Source organism: Micromesistius poutassou, assembly GCF_964030765.1.
Source record: "Micromesistius poutassou genome assembly, chromosome: 10".
In the NCBI taxonomy this organism is placed as follows: domain Eukaryota; kingdom Metazoa; phylum Chordata; class Actinopteri; order Gadiformes; family Gadidae; genus Micromesistius; species Micromesistius poutassou.
Window position 1 is genome coordinate 8,272,185 of NC_140280.1, and position 14,710 is coordinate 8,286,894.

Below are 14,710 nucleotides of genomic sequence, written 5' to 3' on the forward strand. Positions count from 1 at the left end.
TTGTATTTCTTTTTCCATTTAATATCAATTTAACCTTTTTATGTGTAAATTGAAAAAAAACACCAAATAATAAATTATTTCAAACTTCAATCTGTATGCAAATATTTTCATAAATAGTTCATCAGAATCTAGGTTTATGAACAAATGTATTTTATATACGATTGATTCAGAGACGACACCAGGAGAACGTTGTGTTGTAAAGGTAATAAGATTTATCAAGAATCTTCATTTCATCAGAATCATTTTCATTCATTATTTTATCCAATATCATGTTACTTCAAACAGTGGACATTTGAATCTAAAAGCAGCCCAAAAGGTACAGGCCATATAGAACTTAAAACTTTCTCCATAGGGAAAACATGTTCTTTGTATTCATATATAATATCAATGTAGCATGAGGTCAAGAGGCTGCTCTCGTTCTGCAGTGTTGTTACATGGTCCCGCAAATAAAGTTACATCCATCCAAAGAAAGAAACTCACCCAAACAGCAGTCTACATGCAAATAAACGTGGCATGGTTAAAACTTTAAAATACATACACTCATATGCCAAAACGTGCATACAATCACAAATGTACAAAATATTCACACGTTCATACAAATGTTACAAAAATCGTACTGATTATTTGACAATTTGTTATGTAGAGAAGAATAAATCTTTTTTATCTTTTTCTTTTTTAAATAGCTTTTCACTCACGGTCTCAGACTAACAAAAACAAGTAAAAAAGTGGAACAGACCTTCCTCAGAATCCTCCGGTCACGAGTCGACACACAAAGCGGACAAAGCTGTCACAGTGTTTAACGGGCGGGGGGGGGGGGGGGGTTATATATATATAAATTATGTTCAGTAATGATATATATATATATATATATATATATATATAACTAAGTAAACTCATCTGGCCAGGCATACACACACATCCATCATGCACAGGGCACAAGTTTACACAACCAACACACAGTCATGCAGCGGGTTGGGATTAATTTGGATATAGAGAATATAAAACAACTAGTCAAGAGGTTCAGAGAAGGAGGAAGCTGGAGTCGACCACTGCTTGGTTCATTCATAGGTTACTTTACACCAGAGCTCCTTGGAGATGGTGTAACAATGTGAGGAGCACGTCAATGGACACACGCACACGCGCACACACACACTTTCGCTCAGTTACAAAATGTTACCAGTGTTTCCAGCCTAATTCTCTAAATGAGGTCTGGAAATTGGATCTGCCTCGTGAATTTATTGTGGCGTTTCAGACATCATCACCAGAGCCATGACATCATCAGGTGAGCTCCTGCCATGGCCCCATATGCAGCTGCCACTGGTGTGTAAGAAGATGTCCAGCCATGCAGAAAAAGATCTTCCTTCATTGATCTGTGCTATGTTCTTAGAAGAGGTTGTGAAGCCGTTATTCTCTCCTGGGTAAAGGAGGCTGGTGTGGAGAGTGACAGCAGGACTCACCAGAGCGGTGGTCTTTGGGGAGGGGGGGGGGGGAGAATAACTCATCCTCCTGCTTATAGACAGTGGTGACCAATGGCAACAATGACCATCATCAAACCAAGTTTGTAAGACATGATGGAAGATTAGAATCCTTGCAATCCAATGTTGGCATGTTTGTTAAGCGAACAGTGTTTTATTTTGTTGACCTTTTGCCAGCATTGGTTTCAAACAAAGCTGCTCTCTCACCACCAGAGGAGCCCTTTAGCTACACGCGTGTGTCTACAGGAACCAGGGCAGAAGACTTCAGCACCTGACAAGACAACAACATGTCACTACCATGACATGCTGGAAACTCTCTTCGATCAACCGACTGGTAGTAAACTCTTAAAGATCACCGTCTTGACGTTTTCCTGAAATAGGATTCATTCATTCAGACGGCGCTCCCGGTCTGAGCTGCGGTTCACGAGTGTTCAGGATCCCTGGTGTTGATTAAACCACCTGGAGGGGCAGCGGCCATGACAGCCGGGTGGACCTGAGGCCAGCGGGGCACCGGCTGCACACTGTATTAACCCCAACGCCCCCGTCTCAAAGACACAGGAGCAGGAAGCACGCTGACTCCATGTTAGGGAGGCTCTCTGACGGACGGCTGGAGAGTAAGGCTGCATCCAGGACACAGAATGAAGGATGACCGTGTTTTAAATGAGGGTCAAAGCGTTGAAAGAGCCATTTAGTAGGTACAAAAAAGCGAACTAAAAACTAAAAGAACAACACTAGATCACGCCTTTATATAACGGAGTGCATTTGCCGTCAAAATGTTTTTTTTTGGAATGTTTCCCAGGTGATGCTCCTCAATAGGCAGAGAGCCTGGGTTCAGAGCACAGAGCCTGGGTTCAGAGCACAGAGCCTGGGTTCAGAGCACAGAGCCTGATTAGTAAATCAGATGACTTATCATCAGCACCCCTGGGGGAGGAAGAGGGGAGGGGGGGGGGGAAGGTCTTTGACATAGTGAACCTGGAGGTCTCCTCGCTGGAGCCCATTGAGAAGCCAGGCTGCGGCCTTCATGTTGATCCCCCCCCCCCCCCCCCTCCACTGAGCGGAGCCCCCTAGCTGCGTCACGTTTACCTGAATACACAACTAGTGGGACGCATCTGAATGACAACGAAAATAAAACTCATCTTATATACTCTTCTTTTTTCCACGCCTTCTCCTGTCGACAAATGAACACATATTGAAGGTAGATCCTTGATGCCTGAGTATGAACGTAATGTTAGTGCTTCTGGTTGTGAGGGAAGGAGGAGACCATGGAGAGAAGGTGTCTACGTTGCCCAGAGTCCCCAACACCGCCTGCGGACGGCTTCAGGTCCTTCCACAGAACTCTGGCCAAATGTGTCCCTCCATTCCCACGTCTGAAATGTTCTGCTACTTAGAGGTCCACCGTCTGACCAGGTCCCGCCTCCAGGTCCCGCCCCCAAGGTCCCGCCCCCCCCCCCCCAGGTCCTCGTTTCTGGCTCTAAGCCGGCGCCGTGGGCCCCTCAGGTGAGTTTCACCAGCGTGACGGGGTTGAGCAGGGTGGTCTGCGGGTGGGGGGCCAGGTGCGGGTGGGGGGCCAGGGGACCACCGTGCTGCGCAGCGGTCACCAGCTGCACGCCGGGCTTCCCCAGCGACGCCCCATTCACGTGCAGGCCGTTGGGCGTGGCGGCGTGGGCGGGGGCCAGCGCGTGGTGGTGGTGGGGGTGGTGGTGGGTGAAGGTGTGCGTGATGTGCTGGGACACCGTCAGGGCCTGGGGGTACAGGGCGGGGCCCAGGTGCGTCACCGTGACGCGCTGCGCCGCGCCCGCCGGCCCCACCACCGCCGGCTGGGGCGCGGCAGGGGCGGGGCCGGGCGAGGGGGCGATGGGGGTCAGGTGTTTGTGGTGGACGGCCTGGATGACGGACGGGTGGGACACGGCGGCGTGGGCGATGACCGACGGCTGGGCCTGCGCGGCCGAGGGCTGCGGGGGGTGGGGCGCGATGGCCTGGGGCACGGGCGCTATGGCCTGAGGGGGCGGGGCGTGGGACTGAGCAGGGACTCCGCCCATTGAGGGCGCGGTCAGCACCGCGGAGAGAGGGAGGGGCGCGGGCTGGAGGGCGAGAAGGGGGTGGGCCAGTGCGATGGGCGGGGGGGCTTTGGGCAGGGGCTCACTGAGCGGGGGTGCGGGTGTGTCGTCGTCCTCAAAGTCCTGGTCCAAGTCCTCTTCTCCTTCTGGGGAGAGAGAGAAGCCCGGTCACTACATCGCCCTGGTACGTTCACACCAGCTTATTGTCATGTCATGGCGTGGTGTCGTATGGTTTTCATGATTTACTTTTGTCGGCCACCTTGCCGGGACTTCCTTGCAAACGAGACGTCTTGTCTAAATGAGACTTCACGTGATCAAATGTTTCAAATGGAAGACGAAGACAAATTTGGTCAAAATTTGCCATCAAAACTATCGTTCAACCATAGCTGGTTAGCTGAACAGAAATACAGCCCCCTAAAAAACACTCCTCCTATACAGAGCCTGTGGTCCTACCTCGGGGGGGGGGGGGGGGGGGAGTCCTACTTGAGGAGGTCCTACCTGAGGGGGGGGGGGGAGGTCCTACTTGAGGAGGTCCTACCTGGGGGGGGGGGGGAGGTCCTACCTGAGGGGGGGGGGGGGTCCTACTTGAGGAGGTCCTACCTGGGGGGGGGGGGGGGGGGTCCTACTTGAGCAGGTCCTACCTGAGGCGGTGGAGGTGGACACCTGGTCGTCCTCGGGCGCGGCCGTCTGCCTCAGGACGCGCTCCATCTCCGTGGCGTCCATGGACGGGCTGAGCTCCTTCTTCAGCTGGGCCAGCCGCTGCTGCGTGGCGATCTTCTCCCGGGCCAGCCGCTCCATCTCGTGCTCATACTCCTTCTCCTTGCGCTTCAGCGTCTGCAGAGCAGGGCGGGGACAAATAAACAAATAAACACTCTAAAAGTAAATATCCTACCCTAGCTTTAGCAAAATATAATACAACATACTTCCTGTAAAAAACTAAATAGATCTGTTAACTGATGATAAATATCTAAACAGATGCAGGTTGCATTCTACCATGGTGATGGTTCTGTGATTGTGCAGTATGGGTGCAGGAGTGTGTGCAGGAGTGTGTGTGCACTCACAGTTGTTTTCTTAGATAGGTTGCGCAGCACAATCACTTTTTTTGTAGCTACTCAAGATGACGTATTTTTAATTAATGTTTATAAAACCGTATACATTTCTCTTTTGTATTGTGATACACATGTAGATAAGATAGGTTAGATGAGTCTCAGATCGGTTTTGATCAAACGGGCCATTGGCCGGAGTGGATCACATGACTAAGCCGAGCTCCTCTCACTTCCTGGACCTAGTGGAGCCTGGTTCCTCTGACCCCTCAGTGACCTAGTGGAGCCTGGTTCCTCTGACCCCTCAGTGACCTAGTGGAGCCTGGTTCCTCTGACCCCTCAGTGACCTAGTGGAGCCTGGTTCCTCTGACCCCTCAGTGACCTAGTGGAGCCTGGTTCCTCTGACCCCTCAGTGACCTAGTGGAGCCTGGTTCCTCTGACCCCTCAGTGACCTAGTGGAGCCTGGTTCCTCTGACCCCTCAGTGACCTAGTGGAGCCTGGTTCCTCTGACCCCTCAGTGACCTAGTGGAGCCTGGTTCCTCTGACCCCTCAGTGACCTAGTGGAGCCTGGTTCCTCTGACCCCTCAGTGACCTAGTGGAGCCTGGTTCCTCTGACCCCTCAGTGACCTAGTGGAGCCTGGTTCCTCTGACCCCTCAGCGACCTAGTGGAGCCTGGTTCCTCTGACCCCTCAGTGAACACATCGCTGTGGCAGCACCACATTAGCTGCCAACCTAAGAGGTTTCCATGGCAACCTCGTACACAAGGTGTGTGATTGGCGGCTGATTATGAATCACTCCACAACTCTTTCACTGTAACCAGAGGGGACACACACACACACACACACACACACACACACACACACACACACACACACACACACACACACACACACACACACACACACACACACACACACACACACACACACACACACACACACACACACACACGTGTTTCCAGTAAACACAAGTGGGGCCGGTGTGATGCAGTGGCGCACCTGTTGCTATGGTTACCAGAGTTCTAAGAGGAGCAGACGGGGGGGGGGGGGGGGGGGGGGGTGATAGAGAGGACCAGACCGATAGAGCGGGAGTGAGCAGGTGGGAGTAAAGGAGCAGAAAAGGCAGCCTGACGAGAGAGCGCTATCCGTACGAGCAACGTGCTGTGGACCATGAAGCGGTGTGGGACCTGGTTTCTGTCCCCCCCTGCTGCTGCCAGGGGGGGGTGACATCACCAGACTCACTCTAGCCATGTGCCTCTGCTACCAGTGGAGAGACGCACGGGGGAGGGGGAGGGGGGAGCGCACAGGACAAGATCACAAGGAAGGAAACAGTCGCTGGGAATCATCTAGAAATGCTTCAAACAAGAAGGCCTCACAGAGCATAGTGGAATGTGACATGAAGGCTGATGTTAACACTGGTACCTGTAACCTGAAGGTTTTGTCTTGTGTTAACCACTGATTAAACCCAACACATGTTGTAGTATCAGTCAGTGTGTTTACATGACACTCGAGAAAGTCTAATTATTGGGTTAGTCCAACTATGATTGGATTACTAAGATGCATGTATACATATTAGTCTAGCTAAAATCTAATCGAATTGGGTTTCTCATAGTCGAATTAAGACCCCTAGATAATGCGATTCATAGTCGAGTTAAGCGTGCATGTATGAAGTCGAATTGGATTATGCGTTGAATTGTGTTCTGCGCATGCTCGAGATCTTTTCCCGGGGCCGTGAGCCAGAAGTAGAAGGAGACGATAGTCATGTTGTTGTCGTCGTCGGAAAACGAGAAACGGCGATTTATTTAAAAAGGTGGCGCAGAAGATGGAGGAAGCCGGTGAATGTAGTTACCCCATAAGAATTGTGTCCCGGCTGCGGGAGCGTGCATGGCATGCATTCATTAAAGGTGGAAACGCGATTTCGATTTCACTCAAGGCTGAATTAAAAGTACACGTTTTTCTAAATCGGGGTCATCAACGAGGTTGTAAAGTAGTAACTTCGGGCACATCTGTCAAAATAAATGTTTTTTTATATCGACGTGTTTACGATCTTTATTCATTCCTTGCGATGTGGCGGGGAATGCCGTATACGGACGGGCGGCGGAGGGGCTGCTCCGGCGGGAGAAAGATGTTTTCAGTAGACAGCTGTCAACTCACTTCGGATAGGCAATTTATTTTAAAAGCTGGCGCAGAAGATGGAGGAAGCTGGTGTCGTGCCAATGTAGTTACCCCCTATAAGGAGTGTATCATCAACATGCATTCACTACGCTTTGATTTCACTTAAGGCTGAATTAAAAGTACATGTTTTTCTAAATGTTGCTCATCAACGAGGTTGTAAAGTAGTAACTACGTTCTTTATTCATTCATTGCGCCGCGGCCGAACTGATGGGGTATTCTCTGATATTATGAATGCATGTGGAGAAAGCCTGCAGCACGGACCTTAATATCATGTTTTTTCTTTTCCTCCAAAGCCTCATTCTCTCAGCAGCCCAGCCTCACACACACAATCCCCTAATGTTCTGTTTCCTCATGAGTCAGGAACTAACTACATTTACATGACATAACTACTTCTCTGCCTGAGCGCAGTATTGACAGTTTGAGTTTGACCCTTACCTGCTACAAGACCAAAGAACCAAAAGCAGAACTTTATGAATCAGAGCCATCAGGTGCTGTCCGCCTCCACCCAGGTTCGGATCTCTACTCTGGAAAAATGTTGAGGTTCTGGAACACCTCACAGTCTGTCGTCAAACCAACAACCAAGTACACTAATTGGCATTGCATGCTCGTGAGCAACACTAGCTGAAGGTTTCAGATTGAACATGTGTGGCTGCCTGGTCGCTCCCCATGTCTAGCTGCTCAAATAGGGGGGGGGGGGGGGGGGGGTGCGATGACAGCGATGAAGAGGCCTTAACCTCTTCATCACCAGGCCTATTTCTGAAAATGAAATACCCAAGGAAAATAGAGAGGGCAAAGGCTATTATATGTAATTTGGTACCAAAAAAAGGGGACCCCAGAGATTGGTGTGCAAGTGAAATAATCAATGTGGATACTACTTGTTTAAGTAGTATCCACTTGGTTGGTTGAGTGAATACAGATAGAACACAGCAGAGGTTGAAGATCGATTTTCTTCTGAAATAAATGTCATGTTGTAGAGGTAGGTTTGGGCAAAATCTCAAAAAAAAAAAAAAATTGAATGCAAAGTAGAAACTTAATGAGCCACAAACAAAAAAAGGTGGATATCTTGGAAACATGAAACACTTGAAATTCGACCCCTCTTTTGAAAGGTTTGGGAGAAAATAAGCAAATGACACAAAGTCAAACAATTATGCCATATGGCCACTAGGTGGCGATGAAGGACATGTGTTCTAATCGAAGGCAATTTACATATAACCTCTGAAACCCTGTCTGATGGTGTGTTCGAGATGCCTCGTACACCACCCGCACGAGTTGCAAAATGGGAAATCTCCCAGCTTTCTTGCGGCATTTCACCGAGGCACCCCCCTGTTGGTCGGTCCCACTCGAGGATTCAGAGAGTTCAGTGAGGTTGACCGTACGACTCGACAAACAAAAATGGCTGCGCCCTTAAAGAGATGTTTTTTCTTTGTATTTGTACCACGTTGTTGTTTGCTATAGAGGCGAATGTGGCTAACAATAACAATGACTAGCTAATGACTCACAAAGACAAACGGGAACGGTATAAGTGCTACTAGCCAGGAAATGACGTCACAAGAGCAACTTGTGCGGGTGGTGTATGAGGCATCTCGAACACACCATTAGCTAGTATACATTGATATACACCGTGTTTAGTTGCAAAGACACTGGACTACCCATTGATGGGGGTTTGGGGCAACAAAAGGTGAGACATCATCTTTGGTAGTAACAAGAAAAAGTGAAGAACAAGTTTATCCTTGATTGATTTAGTCACAGAGGGATATGGTTTGGACTGTTTGAATCAGTGGAATCTCAGATTTCATACGATGTATAGTTTTGTACATCAAGGGTTAAAATAAATATTGCTATTTATGTGCATGTGCACAGTTAAGAAATACATAACTCTTGTTGTTGCCTGATTCTCATTTTGTTTGGGGTTGGAATTGTCTGTCTGTGATCTAACAATGGGAATGAGAGACTAAAAGTTGAGAATGTATTATTCCTAGTGATGACTTGATGACATGACTACTTTCTTATGAGTTTAAATGCCTTACGACGTCTTTGTAACTGGGAAGGAGGGTCTAAGCCCGGTACCGGGGGTACTTGGGGATGAAGAGGTGAGCGTACCTGAATGTAGCGCAGCGCACCGCGGAGGACGCTCAGGTTGGAGGTCTTCTTCTCGTCCACGTTCGGAACGTTCTTCTTCAGTGTCTCAAAGCACTCCTTTAGGTGGGCCCGTCTGGTGGGGTGACATGGGGACACATCTCCATCATGCACCCAGGAATAAACAGGTCATGGCTCTTTATCCCTTCATCTGACGAGCACACATGAGCACATCTTGCAAAGGATCACGTGCCAAATGGATTTCAACGTCGATAAGATCATCCTCTCCTCCTCTACAAAATGATGAGGAGCCATTTAGCCAGACCCCCCCTCCCCTGTCCCCCCCGTCTAATAACACTTTACTGTACCCCCCCCCCCCCCCCCCCTCTCCAGGGGGACACCAACCTGTTCTTCTCCAGCTTGTTGTGCACCTCTCGTGTCCCCGCCCTGGAACACCAACAGGACGTTATCATCACAACATATTCTCACACACACACACACACACACACACACCAAGTCCAGCAAATCAAAAAAAAGATTAGAAAAATATTTTACAGATACATACATACAACATATATTATACGGTCATATTTAATTTGGCAAAGTTTTGGAGCAGTATATATTCTGAAAAGCCAGAAAGATACAAGTTTTTCAACAGATATCCATGCTCTGGATTACAGCGATGTGATGCGGGGAACTAAAGACTAGATTCTGGTCTGAGTCTATGTGTCTAGCGGTGTTTATCTGCCCAGGAGACGGCAGCAGCACTCCTCTCTATAGCCATAGTTTGGCCAACACTTATACACAAGAGGGGATCACTAAATACCCTGAACAACAGCCTAACTCCAATCCACATCCAACTGGATACCTCCCCTTTAGAGTGGGCGTAACATGACAGTATCAGTGGAGAAATGTATCCTGCTAGCGCCCCCACAGCAACATGCTGCGGTCAGTGCCTAACGCACAACTCTACAAACACACATAGAAAAATAGCAATTGGCTCAACTTTTGCACGCAATTGGCTGTGCAAAAAAAAATGTACGTATGTAATGTCTACATAAATACTTGATTTGGACAGTGTATTATCATGGCACCCGCACACACAGACACACACACACAGACACTCACCCCCCCGGCCGCCGCTTCCCGTCGGCCCCCCGCATGTCGTCCAGCAGGCCGTTGGTCCTGGACTCAGGCGAGTGCGGGGGCATCAGGGGGGACGCCGCCCCGCTGGGGGGGCTGAAGGCCGCCTGGTAGGGCACCTGGAGCTGGGGCAGCTGGGCTGCGCCGTTCTGCTGGGGGGCGGGCTCCAACTTTATGGGTGGAGAAGAGAGCAGGGGGCGGGGGCTAGCGCCGGCGTGCGCCAGAGGAAGCGGAAGCTGCTGGGGCTGGAGGTGATGAGAAGGGGAGGAGCCGTTGAGCACGGGTGTCGCCACGGCGATGGTAGCGGCCGCAACGATGGCGGACGCGGCGGGACGCAGCAGCAGCGGCGAAGGGGCGGGCGTGAGGACGGGGACCAGGATGGAGCCAGCAAGGGGGGCCCGGGCGGGCGAGAGGGAGGGGGGAGGAGGAGGGGGGGCCACCACGGGGACATGGTACGTCTGCAGACGCAGGGGGTCGTTGCCCCAGGCGACAGCGTGGGGCTGGACTCCGCCTGTCTGGGCCGACACGGTCACGACCTCCGAGCGCCGTAGCTCCGCCTCCCGGGCAAAGAGCTCCCTCTGCTCGAGCTGGTCCTCCTCTGGGGGGGGGGGGGGGTTATATATTATATATACATACACACAGATCCACATGGCTACGCTTCTGAACCTGAAGCACATAGATTACTCTTACCTTAATCAATGGAAAGCTGTTACTGACAAAAACCAGTCAATGAATATTAAATAAAAAATACATGTTCAATCATGCTCACATGCTATGCAAGTGGTGTCACACACACACACACACACACACACACACACACACACAGTGCATAGTTATGTATTACAGGGGTGTTTCCATGAAATCCAGCGACGGCCATATTATTAATCCATAGTATTTCATATAAAGCGCTATGACGTGCACATTACTCTGAGCGGGGAGTGGATATTATGGTGATTTCATTGTATTTGTCCCCTGCTCAATGCCAATGGGGTATACGTCCTATTATGTGAGCTTTTAAAGACGCATTTTCCATGAGAACGCAAGTCTATTTGTGCGCCTAACAAACGCAGTCGATTGATTTGGTCTTGCACGCTGAAAATGCACACAAAACTAAATTACATAACTTCTGCATTAATGGAGGAAAAGAGGCTGATAAAAGTGTTGGGGGGGGTGCCCTACTTTCCTCATTCCCAATGACCCTGTGACTCCCTCCGCGAGCCGAATAGGGAGAGCACTAGTGTGCACGTGGTAGTCGTGGGCGGGTCTTCAGTGGGGGGGGGATGGTCTGACACGTCACCCAAAGGGCGAGACAGAAAGCTCCGCTCCAGACGGTCCACGACCGCAGCGATCTTCACCGTTGTGTACCGCGACGGGTCGGAAGTCGTGTGGTTCCGTCTGGACTTGATGGTTTTATATGAACCGATAGAAGGACGGAACGACGGGTCGTCCCCCACCCTGATGTCCGACCACGGCCCCGCCCCGCGCGTCATCATCATGTCACGTTACGTAAAGAGCGCGACGCCGCCGCCCCAGAGCCACATACAAGGGAACATGACATCCCCTGGTTTCCCCTCTCCAACATAAGACGCCGCCGCCCCAGTGCCTCATACCAGGGAACATCCCCTGGTTTCCCCTCTCTCCAACATAAGACGCCGCGAACTTTTTACGTCTCATCCATTGCGATCCAACATCACGTCGTACTTGTCGGGTCTGTGCATCAGATCTCCACCTGAGCAACAAAGTAGCCGCGGTGGTGACTGATGTTCCGCTACTTTGTAGCGATCCCACATTCCAGGGTCGCCTGTCACTCATTCACATGATGGTTCCTCACACACACACACACACACACACACACACACACACACACACACACACACACACACACACACACACACACACACACACACACACACACACACACACACACACACACACACACACCCCACACACACACACACTCAGTAGGATCTTCAGACCACGTCCTGCCGGTCGGACCCACTATAGTCAGTAGGACCTTCAGACCACGTCCTGTCGGTCGGACCCACTATAGTCAGTAGGACCTTCAGACCACGTCCTGTCGGTCGGACCCACTATAGTCAGTAGGACCTTCAGACCACGTCCTGTCGGTCGGACCCACCGCTCTGACTCAGTAATCTAAATTGTACAGCATCGGATGGGGAGCGCGTGGGTTCCGTTCTCATCTCGCGGGTAATTTAATAACTGAGCTGCATTAGTCCGGACTATGGGGGTCTCTGAAGGGGTCCGCTCTGCAGGGGACATGTGTTAACATGCACCCTGGTCATGTGTCCACTACACATGCTCTGGGTCTTCGCTCGAGCTGCTGATCCCAACTCACCGGGTGCAGAATGTTGCTGCTCGGCTTCCCACTCCAGGTACCGGGCTGCTTCCAGGAGGGTGTCGATGCTCATCGCGCGCGCCCCTCGGTCGGTAACCCGGTTCCCGGGACCGCGGAACAACGACGAGCAGCGCGCCCCAGGAGGGCCTTGTGCACGGCTTGCCCACGCGCGTAAATCGATCCCCCCCTTTCCGTTAAAAAACGGTAAAGTTTCAAAACGTATAAACCGAAGGCGAATCCTTGCATACGTAAAAGATGATCGCAACAAGATGGCGATGCGAGCACGGGAATACACACAACAAGGCGCCTCGTACTGGGGTAGAACACGCCCTCCCGGATTCCAGACCGCCTCGTTACTACAGCCGCTAGCAAAACCCGGCCCGGATCTGCCGAGGAGAGCAACATCGTTCCCTGAAAACCCAACATACCAGTGTTGTAAATGTTGACTACTTTATGGGCATGCTATATTAGTTTCTGAATGCGATACATTACTTTCTGGCATCAAGAATAACTTTCATTTGAACGTGCAGATTTGTTTATGGGTCAAAAGGGGAATCCCGTCCGCGTAATCCACCCACCGCACTATCCTGCAGTCCATTGGCCCGCAGCACATTAAAACCTATCAGTGCCAGTGGGCCAATGAGCGCTCAGAACAACAAGGCATGGTGCTTGTCCACATGGGCACCCGCCCGTCCGGAGCTCGGCTCATTTGCATGGCGAGAGCGTGACTGGCCACCCTGCTGTCTCGGGACCATACCCGTCACTCAAACTAAAGGGCGTGGTGTTACAAACTGCAAAGCGTGGGTGACTACGTACACGTTCTGCAATACATTCAAGATACATCTAATAAAGGAACATATGTGTATTTTATTCTCTACAGCCCTAAATCGGCCAGTGTAAAGGGTGTTCGTGTCGTTCTTTTATTGCATGTTATTAGTATTTCAGAAGACCTACCAAGTTTATCTTCAAAGTGACGTCAGTATCGAAACTATAAGGGCGCGACGTGTTGCGCGTGGACATCAGACAACAAATTACACACACACACACACACACACACACACACACACACACACACACACACACACACACACACACACACACACACACACACGTATCTATACCTATATGCCGACATATATATTTACATATATATGTACATATGTAATTTACCCGGACACATTACCGATTAGTGTGTATGACGCACCTACAATGCTGACACAGGATAACAATTGTAACATCATTATGATATGTGCTAGTATTACATAATAATATTACTTCACGGCCTGTTCTCTATTTAAGAAACAAAACATTTTTAAAACGATTGAGTTATCGTCCATGTGTTCATAAACAGTCCGAAATGGACCAAATGCCCCCTGTGGACATATCCAAAATACACGGAATACGGAACGTGTGTCCTGGCCTGCTACTGCCGATCTGTAGATGGAGACATTTCTACATAAACATTCAGCTCATAAGGGCCTAGTATTGGATCTGTCTTTAACCAGTGACACACAAACCTACATTGGCACGGTGCTGTACTATAATTATTCAGGTAGTTGTGGGATTAAATTGTACATTTATATTATATGAGCTTCTCACACACAATTCTTCTCAGATGAATGGGCCAGAGACATGATGGCTTCAATACAAGCTGAGGTAATATTTAGCCTGCTGACCTTGGACCGTCCCCCCATCCCATGTGAGACCTCTCTGGTCTGGCGGGCTGCCTATGGTCGACTTGACATGAGGAAGATGCATTTTACCAACGTGCATTTCCAAAGAGATTGTCATTCAAGCTCAACCTGCCAGACCAATAGTTAGTAACCAACATGAAAGGCACTGCTTGATGACTGACCCGTTCTTAGTTGTTTCTCAGATGTCGTGGTCGGCATTCTCCAGCCAGCAGCCACGCTGGGCCCTGGAGCCCCGGCCTCCTTCCCCAGCATCTTGGCGGGGTGACGTGCAGTCAGTGTCGTGGTAACTGCCGCCCTGGTGACCGTTGCCAGGATACAGAGGGGGGACATTAAGAGACTAAAAGCCTCGGGGCTGGTGAGCAGGTGTGTGCGGGGCCTACATAATTGATAAGGTAGCTTCACTCTCCGTCTGCCTCTTGATCTCTCGCCTTACTTCCCCGCTGCTCCAGACAGCCTGTGCTAGCGTTGCCGCCAGCCACCAGATGCTGCAGGAGGATGAGGGGTGGCAGGTCAGCCGCAGCCTTCAGACGTGCTAAGAAACACATTTCAGTTTCACCTTCCCCCAACAATGGGCTGTGTGCAGAGCATGCATGCTAACAGAGAGGTGTAGCATCATGCTATTGAAGTTTCCCTGAGCACAAGGATGCGCAGCATTCACCATTTCGCTTTTAAAGAGACGCCAGAAACACGAA

General features: G+C 50.2%; 1 protein-coding gene across 1 annotated transcript; it reads right to left on the reverse strand.

The window, feature by feature from the left end:
• Positions 1 to 222: 222 nt before the first annotated feature.
• LOC311354229 (max-binding protein MNT-like) lies at positions 223 to 12,573 on the reverse strand. Its single transcript, XM_084474027.1, has 6 exons — positions 12,325 to 12,573; positions 9,954 to 10,566; positions 9,231 to 9,272; positions 8,850 to 8,961; positions 4,174 to 4,366; positions 223 to 3,678 (listed from the first exon to the last, which is right to left on the reverse strand). The coding sequence occupies exons 1-6, from the start codon at positions 12,395 to 12,397 to the stop codon at positions 2,969 to 2,971; spliced, it is 1,743 nt and encodes a 580-aa protein (XP_084330153.1). The 5' UTR covers positions 12,398 to 12,573; the 3' UTR covers positions 223 to 2,968.
• Positions 12,574 to 14,710: the final 2,137 nt, after the last annotated feature.